This window comes from Squalius cephalus (assembly GCF_949319135.1).
Source record: "Squalius cephalus genome assembly, chromosome: 11".
Lineage (NCBI taxonomy): Eukaryota > Metazoa > Chordata > Actinopteri > Cypriniformes > Leuciscidae > Squalius > Squalius cephalus.
The window spans coordinates 15862873-15872517 of NC_137132.1; the positions used below are offsets into that span (position 1 = coordinate 15862873).

At 38.3% G+C, this 9645-nt stretch overlaps 1 protein-coding gene across 4 annotated transcripts in view; it reads left to right on the forward strand.

Moving 5' to 3' along the window:
* The window catches only part of arhgef12a (Rho guanine nucleotide exchange factor (GEF) 12a), a 53289-nt gene extending 48945 nt beyond the window's left edge, over positions 1–4344 (forward strand). For all 4 annotated transcript variants that reach the window (XM_079885106.1, XM_079885105.1, XM_079885108.1 and 1 more), the window contains 6 exons: positions 311–390; positions 478–663; positions 1846–2046; positions 2188–2408; positions 3401–3476; positions 3590–4344. In XM_079885106.1, coding sequence (XP_079741232.1) covers positions 311–390; positions 478–663; positions 1846–2046; positions 2188–2408; positions 3401–3476; positions 3590–3600 — 775 coding nt within the window. In that variant the 3' untranslated portion in view covers positions 3601–4344. The remainder of the gene's footprint in view (positions 1–310; positions 391–477; positions 664–1845; positions 2047–2187; positions 2409–3400; positions 3477–3589) is intronic.
* The last annotated feature ends 5301 nt before the right edge of the window (positions 4345–9645 follow it).

Below are 9645 nucleotides of genomic sequence, written 5' to 3' on the forward strand. Positions count from 1 at the left end.
CAAGTTTGCTATAGTGGAAATTACATTACAACGTGACGTCGTAATTTTTGAAACATTGATACATTTTCACCTAAATATTAAAATGGTTTATGATAATTCTTTGTTTAGATTATCATAGTTATAGATATACATGGTTTTATATATAATGGAATTTTGTACAACAATTTTATGTTGGATTTTCATAGTTTTAAGATTTAAAGTCTGGGACAAGAGTAACAATAAAATCTATACACACAAGGCATATAAAAAAAAGTAGTAACTATAAATGATAAAGGCAGGTAGCTTACATAACCATTCAACTGTGTTCTAGTGGCGACAGAGACGGTGTTGAGTTAAGCAAGTTCAGCAAAGGCTCTGAACGAATCTCCACAGGAAGCATCCAGTCCGCAGGTAGCTGTGCATGTACAAACGCTTCTCTGATTGTAAAAGTGTTGATTGCCACCATACTCAACTCGAGCCTTCATCATCTGTCCTCAGAGAAAGACAGTGAATTTTCGCCCTCGGCAGCCCTGCGGGACTGTGTCCCGGACGCCAACCCTGGGGAAGAGGACCAGGTCCCGAGAGCTGGCAGGGATGGCTCGTATCTGGACTCCGTACTCTTGAACGGCAGGGACGCAGACTCTCTATCCTCTTCATCTAAAGCAGACGAGGCCCTTAAAACCTGTAAGACTCCGTTTGAACTGCATTAGCTTACGTACATATCACTTTCTTATCATGTTTTATCTTTGGAAATTATAAACATGGAATAATTTACATAATAGTGAATTGTGCTTGCCAAACATCTTACCAATGCCACTGCTACTGTGACCATTTGTTTTGGCTTCTTCTCAGCATTGAGAGGCTGTTGTCTGTGTGCCTGCCAACTCAAGAAAATGACAATTCAGCCTCTATTGATTAAAACAACTCCAGAAAAGGCTTATTTATTTTCCAAGTGTCTTTTAATTAGTTTAGTATCTAACAATAAAAGATCTTCCGTACATGTGCTTCCTAATGGGAATCACTTCTGCTGAAAACAACAAATATGTGAACTTAGACAAGTTTGTTTCAGTGAAGCCTGGACTAACAATGAGCAATAAATTCTCACAGCATATATTAACTTTTGTTAATGTTAGTTAATAAAAATGTTAGTGTTGTTCACAGTGCATTAATGTTTACAGATACAACTTTTGGTCTTAAAAATGTATTAGTAAATATTGAGATTAAGATTAATAAATGCTTTTAAAGTATTGTTCATTGTTGTCATGTTCACTAATATAGTTAACTAATGTTAACAAATGAAACCTTATTGTAAAGTGTTACCAAAAAACACACTGAATTATTTTGTCATCACATAGTCCCTGATAGCCCAGTGTGGCATATTACATGCTCTAATATTTTCCAATAAAGCCATAGGTGCATATTGCTGTTTATTCCTTTTTTCTTTCTTTCCTTTTTTGTTAAAGGGGTAGTCCATTCCAAAATGTTGATAACCAAACAGTTTTGGTTCCTATTGACTTAAATAGGACATGAAGTATGGACAAAAAATACAATGAAAGTGAATGGAAACCAAAATTCTAATCTTTGTGTTCTGCAGAAGTCAGTCATACAGGTTTGAAATGACATGAGGTAAATTATAAATTTGGGTAAACTATCCCTTTAATAAGTGTGTATTATTATTTTTTTCTGAATAATAAGTTTTTCCTTCTTTTTTTTCTCTCATTTTTTCCCTTTTTTTTTTCATTTCTTGTTAACATCAGTTATAAATGGGCTCTCAATATCACACTTGTCTTGTATGTTGTGTTGGCGTCTTCATTTCAGGTGGTTTTGTAGTAGTGTATTATTTATTAAGGTGATCATGTTTTTCAGTGGCGGCTCTGAAGCAGGTGCTGGTGACTCAGCTGATGGCTCAGGATGAGGGTGAGCGATTGGGCCGATCGGCTGGCAGTCGTCTCCTCAGGACCACCTCTCTACGCACGCCGGTGGAGCACAGCTCTGCTCGCTCCCCTAGTCGAGCTCAGGACTACACTTCTGGAGACACGGGCTTCTACGAGTGCCCAGAAGACTACGGTGAGTGTTCGACCAAAGAACTTTGCTGTCTTCAGGAAATTCTGGCTTGTAACGAGGGTTAGACTTGGAGTGTAAAATGGTGTAGTAGTGCACCTGCTCCGACATCCAGGTGACCCGGCTAATTGCAGTTGTGCTTTTTAGCAGCCTACCTGGTTCTGGAGGGGTACGGCGGCTCAGGCGAGAGCAGCACAGATGATGATATTCAGGTCGGGAGAAAGGAGCCGAGTTTAGCCCACAGCTGTGCTGCTGACTCGGGCATCAGTCTCAAGTTCTCCTCGCCCTCCTCAGGCAGCACGTCTCGCCTCAGCAGACAGGTCCTCTCACATCTTCGCTGCCTGCAGGCCAACCTCAACCACCTCAAGGTCTGTCTGCTCTCAACCGTCTCTGAATTTTATCCTTCATGATATATCAAATATTCATAATATGCTCATCATTGTTTTGCGATTATAAAACATTGTGATCTTGATGATTTTAATACACTTTTCAAGGCCATTAAGTTTCTTATATATCAGACTAGTTTTGTGATCCTTGTCTTGCGACTTGCTAGTTTCTGGAATCTATTTTTTTTTTTTTTGTCTAATAACTGATCTTAAATTATTGTTTTATTCTGTTATAGATAAAGTATAAAATATATTGTTTAATATTAATAATAACAATACATATTAAATGGTTAAACGATAATTATTAATAGATATAAATGATAATCAATGTATTGTTGTTATTGATTTATTAAAAGTAGTTAACAGTAATTACATTAACAGTCGTCATGTTTCCTTGTTTGTGAAGGGAGGTGAAATCTTCTCAACTTTTTGGACCATTCTTTTGACTTATTATTTGGCATATTTCTAACGTGCATTCAAATGTGACACTCAACAAACCTAGCCAGTTCAGATAGTTCATGTGTTCTAGCTCAAGCACACCTGGTGCAACTAATGAAGCCCTTGATTAATTGCATCAGGTGTGCTTGAGACGACAGATGTTTTGCGGATTTGTGCTGTTGTGTGGGATTCTATTCAGGGGGTTGAATAATTTTGAGACTGCAGAAGTCATTAAACATTGCATTTTCATTTTGAGTAAACCAATTTAAACATTTGTGTTGAGCTATTTTAATTACTTGTGTTTGATTTGGTCATTGCAAACAGCTGAAATCTGTACATTTTGCCAATAAACCTGATTTGCAATGGGGTTTGAATAATTTTAATTGCAACACACACACACACACACAACAAATGCTACAAATAAGTTACAAAATATTTTAGTAAATTAGTTTTTAGCTTTATTACCCAGCCCAGAGAGGACTGAAGTGTGGTTGAGTTAGTAACAATTTGACTAATATCTTTGTAATGTTTTTCAGGAGATGGAAACAAAGTATTATAATCTACTTCGTCAAAGGCCTGTTGGGTCAGCCGCAGATGCCGACGAAAGCAGAGGTACTGTCAACACATTGACCGCTAAACCTTTTTTCTTTAATCAAACGCTCATTGGCATTGCGTTCTGTTTCAGGATTATTCCATCATTCCTCTCTGACTTCTTCCTCCCACAGATAAGAAATAGAGTGGCAGAAGTTCCCGGCTCCTGTGATGACGGAGGCATCGTTTCTATCTGTAACATGCTCCGCACAAGCCTGTCTTCCTCACTGCTGAACACCTCCAACCAAAAATGAGGGGAATATTCTAACAAGGCCTCTTGCTTCTGTCAGCACTCGTCAATTAGGGAAGACGGACTGTCTCCTCTCAACCTTACCTGTCCCGAGTACATGTCCTCATTCCAGCAAACGTGGGCAGCCCAGTCCTCTCCTTGCCCTGCAGACCTAGCTAGAGAACGGAGAACTTTACCAAATTGTACAAAGCTGTGTGTTTAAAATATATATGTAAGAAACACAAGTTGAGAGAGGATTTTTTTTTAAACTAATGTATTAAGTTTTTTTTCTTCCTTTTTTAAATCCCAAGATGTATTTATTTTACTTTTTAGTGTTTTACATGTTTCTCGCATGCTTTTGGCTGTTGACTCTTTTCTCCCCCCACAATTTTTTTTTGCGTGGAAGTCCAAGTCTGTGCAGTACATGAAGAGAAGTTTTTGCTCAAGGCCTCTCTCAGTTCCTCCAGCCAGCTGACACTCCTCCCAGAGCCCTGGACTCATTCATTTGCCCCAGAGACCCTCCTGCTGAGATGAAGAGTGGATGGAGCTCAGACTCTCCTGGTCTGATGCTAAATTTTGATGACTGCAAAAAGAGAAGGATTACCATCAAAATGGAAAGTGATGCAAAACCTGGAAATAAAGATGCAATGACAAAACCTCTGTACTGATCAATTTGGCTTCATTTTTGGCATTTCTTTTTAAAATACAGGCACTGGATGAGTATAATGAGAACAGGTGCTGGAATTCTCATGAACCAGAATGGTAATTCTAGTAGCTTGTCAATCAAAACTACATAAGCATATTGTTTGAAACCAAAAGCCCTGCACTCTTAAAAATAAGTTCCAAATGGAGTTTTTGAAGTGATGCCATAGAGAAACCAATTTCGCTTCCCCAAATAACCTTTAATTGAACAGATCTTAAAAGAACCATTTTTCTTTTTAAGCACAGTAACATTAGCGGAAGCAGGCGCAATTCTGTGGACAAAAAAAGCATCCTTTGTTCCAGTAGTGTACATTTTAAATTACATTTTTCCCTTATTCTTGTCAATATTGCATAGATCCTGATGACTTTTGGACATGCCTGTCATGTGTCACGAGACACAAGAGAGCCAATGCCATTTCACAAAGCTGATGTATGCCTTAGCTGGTGGAGACCTGGTCAAGCTGGTCATTATCTGGTCCAAGCTGGTGCTTCTGGTGGACCAACTTGGCATTAGCTGGTGGAGATCTGGTCAAGCTGGTCCACCAGATCAGCCAAGTTGGCCATTACCTGGTCCAAGCTGGTCATTAGCTGGTTGTACTGGTGGACCACCTTAAACGAGTTTGGACGAGCTACCAGCTTGAGTTGGTTTTTCCAGTGGGTAGCGATGCATACAACGCAAATTACTCTGGTTTACAAACTAAGCTGCTTTCTGTTGCTCAACATGACAATGGATCCCAATAAACACCGGAAATCACTCAGTTTCGTTTAAAATGAATGATGTCCAGTCGTGTTGTCCAAATCTCTGTTGTGATTGTCCTTTAACATGGGCAAGTGCATCTGTGGGAAAAATGATCTTATGTAATTTTAGTCAGGAAACAGACACTTTTTTTCTCAAGACAGGGAGCTTTTTAGAATTTCTAAATGGATGGCAAAGAAGGTGAACATAATGAATGATCTAATTATGTGTTGCCACAGATAATGATTGGAATTATTATTTTTATTTTATTTTGTTTTTGTTTTTGAAGTCGTGCAAGCCTGTCTCGTAAACCAGCAAAATGAGTTGTGTTTCCTGACAAGCGTTATCGTTATTCCTCACCAAGAGTACATGGATACAAATTAAATTGTACAGTCATCATTCACACTTACAACGTTTTATGATCAATACCAATTTGCTTCCGCCGTGATTCTTTACTTGTCACGCCCAGTGTGTAAATTATACACTGCCTTTAAGTGCGATAAAACTTAAAAGCTCTTTCTATGAGTGATTTTGGAATAAGTGTGTCTCGGTTTGTCTTGTACAGCGCAAGTTGTATTTTGTCACCGCTAGAACGCTTGTATTTCGTACAAATATTATTTGTGTTGGCTAAGTAAATCTGTAATAATGTGATATGAGAGAACATAACTTTCGATATTGTAGGCTAGGCTGCTGATCTAAACAGTAAGCTAAGAAATGGGCTGCTTAACTGTTACTATGGTTACATCTTCAGGTGATTGCCTATGTAGCACTGCACATAGGAAAATACCCTATGGAAAATACTAGGGGATTAAATCAGATGTTTCATCACGATACGATTTGGCTTCGCCAGCGATAAGATATTTGAAATGATGGCGCGATACGATTTGTTTAGATTCAGGGTCCTGCGATATCGATATTACAATATTATTTCCGTTTTACACAACCATTTGTATAAATGCAACCAAAACATAACACGGACATTTAATTGAACTCTCTGAAAACGGCAAAAACTGTATTCCAGCTGAGTCATCCACAGCATACAGTTAGGCTAATATAGAAAAAATAACGGTCAAGAAAGTTTTTCAGTATTATATTGTCTCTAAAATCTAGGATCCCCATTGGGACGTTGGCTATACACAACAAAATCCGCTGTATTAAGAAACAGCAGCGTTAACTTCTTTTTATTTTTTTTTTATTTTTTGTAATTTGCAATGGTAATACCTATGGGTAATACAATAGTGTTATAAATGTAGGCTACATGCATTTTTTTTTTTTTTTTTACACTTGTGAAAAAGGTCCATTGACAAGTTTTCTAGTAGGCCTAGGTTATATCTTATAATTAAAGTAGCCTGATATCGTTTGTTGTTGTTGTTTTTGTTTTTACTCGTTGCATCGATACACAAGGCTACCAGTCATTTTATCGATACATAGATCATATTAATCTGATCTGTATAAATCATACCATATTATTTATACAGATCAGATGAATATCATCTAAGGTTACATAGCTTTATTATGAATTAAGATTAATTATAGGCTAGCCTACTATGTTTGTTTAACTTGTTTCGGGTAATTTCGAGTCACCCCAGCTCATCCGTTCTCAGTAAAAACTACGAGTTCTCCACTAGTAGGCCTAAAACGACATTGGGCTGGTGTTCATGCGTTCTTATTTCATAATTCCGACACAGTTTGCGTTCAACTGTGTCGACAATGAACAACAGTGAAATAGTTGTATGCTGTAAACATCCAGATTAACAGCAGAACCCACATAATTCATTTATTCTGTTCTTTGCTTAAGAAACATTCAGCATGATAATATAAATAAACAAGTACGCACCAAATCTGTTGTTGATTATCCAGTGACAGGCCAGTAGAGGGCAGATGGTGCTTGTTGTCTGTCTGGAGACTCTGTGAATACCCATAGGTCCTCCAGTGACATCAATGCTCTGGGTTTAACTGGCCTCATCAGGTTAGCCATGCAGATACAGAGCAGAGCAAGTGATTCAAACTAAAACTCCTGTTAAGCTCAGTCAGTCCTCATCCTCAGGCACCTGCTCATTATCACGACACTTGTTGCAAATCGTTAAAAAATAACAAGAAAAAGCTGTTCCTTTAACCATGCTCTTGCATACATCAGTAGTACTCGTTCAAATGAATCACAGAGCTCACTTGTTAGACTAAGTCAAGTTTCCCCTAAGCACTTTTAGTGAGAAAGCAGTTGCCTTTTTGCACTGAATTTGTCCTCTGTGGTACAATGTCCTCAGCGTTTCACTGTTAAGACACTGTGCAGTTAAGTTCAGAGCCAGCAGGATAATTGATTGTCTCAGTCTCCGCATGCACCTGTCAATTATCTAATTGAAGCGAGGGGGGTGAGAAGAAGGGCGAACTGTGGTGTCACATCACATCTCTTGCAGTCTCTCGGGTCAACTAGACCAACTCCATAATCTCTGTTCCACACACTTGAGGGCAGTGTGCATGATTACAATAACTAAAACTATTGAAAATTATTGAGTGACATTGATTAGTTTGGTATATGGCTTTACGAAGCTCTAAAAAGTGCTCAGGTTGTACAATGTTACAGTGATGCTCATATCAAGAAACTTGGGGTTCAAAAGTCTGATACCATTCATGAAAATGCTCCTTTTTTTGCATTCTAATTTCTAATTTGATTGAATAAATGTGTGTGTGTGTATATATATATATATATATATATATATATATATATATATATATATATATATATATATATATATATATATATATATATATATATATATATATATATATACAGTGAGGAAAATAAGTATTTGAACACCCTGCTATTTTGCAAGTTCTCCCACTTAGAAATCATGGAGGGGTCTGAAATTGTCATTGTAGGTGCATGTCCACTGTGAGAGACATAATCTAAACAAAAAAATCCAGAAATCACAATGTATGATTTTTTTAACTATTTATTTGTATGATACAGCTGCAAATAAGTATTTGAACACCTGAGAAAATCAATGTTAATATTTGGTACAGTAGCCTTTGTTTGCAATTACAGAGGTCAAACGTTTCCTGTAGTTTTTCACCAGGTTTGCACACACTGCAGGAGGGATTTTGGCCCACTCCTCCACACAGATCTTCTCTAGATCAGTCAGGTTTCTGGGCTGTCGCTGAGAAACACGGAGTTTGAGCTCCCTCCAAAGATTCTCTATTGGGTTTAGGTCTGGAGACTGGCTAGGCCACGCCAGAACCTTGATATGCTTCTTACAGAGCCACTCCTTGGTTATCCTGGCTGTGTGCTTCGGGTCATTGTCATGTTGGAAGACCCAGCCTCGACCCATCTTCAATGCTCTACCTGAGGGAAGGAGGTTGTTCCCCAAAATCTCGCAATACATGGCCCCGGTCATCCTCTCCTTAAAGGTCCCGTATTATGCACCTTTTCACAAGATGTAAAATAAGTCTCTGATGTCCCCAGAGTGTGTATGTGAAGTTTCAGCTCAAAATACCCAACAGATCATTTTTTACAGCATGTTTAAAGGAGAACTCCGGTCAATTTTAACATTGAGCTCATTTTTTTGTACATTTGGAGTGCTGTCAATACAGAGAACAACGACAAAAATCGGTGTTGCCTACACAGAGTTATTCTATTTTTAAAATTTGCACCCTGTTGACTTCAATGGGGCAAGTACTAAACCTGTCATTACAAGTGCACAGAAAATGTGAGTGATTCCTTCTGAGTGAACACGATTGAGTCTGACTGCAGTAGATGTGAAAGATATGTATAAAAATGATGTTATTTAAGCCAGCGCAAATACCTTTGTTTACATCCTGTTTTTCGGTTGAAGTCCAAAGTAGTCGATTGCAGAGTTCACACGCATAGGTTTAATACCTATGATCACGCGCGTGAACTCGGCAATCGACTACTTTGGACTTCAACCGAAAAACAGGATGTAAACAAAGGTATTTGCGCTGGCTTAAATAACATCATTTTTATACATATCTTTTACATCTACTGCAGTCAGACTCACTCGTGTTCACTCAGAAGGAATCACTCACATTTTCTGTGCACTTGTAATGACACATCAAGGATGTTAAGAGGCTAAAAGCAGGTTTAGTACTTGCCCCATTGAAGTCAACAGGGTGCAAATTTTAAAAATAGAATAACTCGGTGTAGGCAACACCGATTTTTGTCGTTGTTCTCTGTATTGACAGCACTCCAAATGTACAAAAAAATGAGCTCAATGTTAAAATTGACCGGAGTTCTCCTTTAAATTGTCATTTTTTGGGGCTCAGAAAAACGCGCTGTTTTAGTGTGTGCCCTTTAAATGCAAATAAGCTGCTGCTGGACGACACAGGGGGCGGAGCTTCATGAGCTCGCGCACAGTCTCTCAGGAGAATTTCATCTCACGGAATGATGATAATATCAGAAACTCTCAGTAACGGTGTTCAGTTCGAGTAAGACAATAATGCCTACAGAGTCAGAGTGCTGTATAGAGATGAAACAGGTATAGTTTAGTAGTTTAATTACGGTTATTATA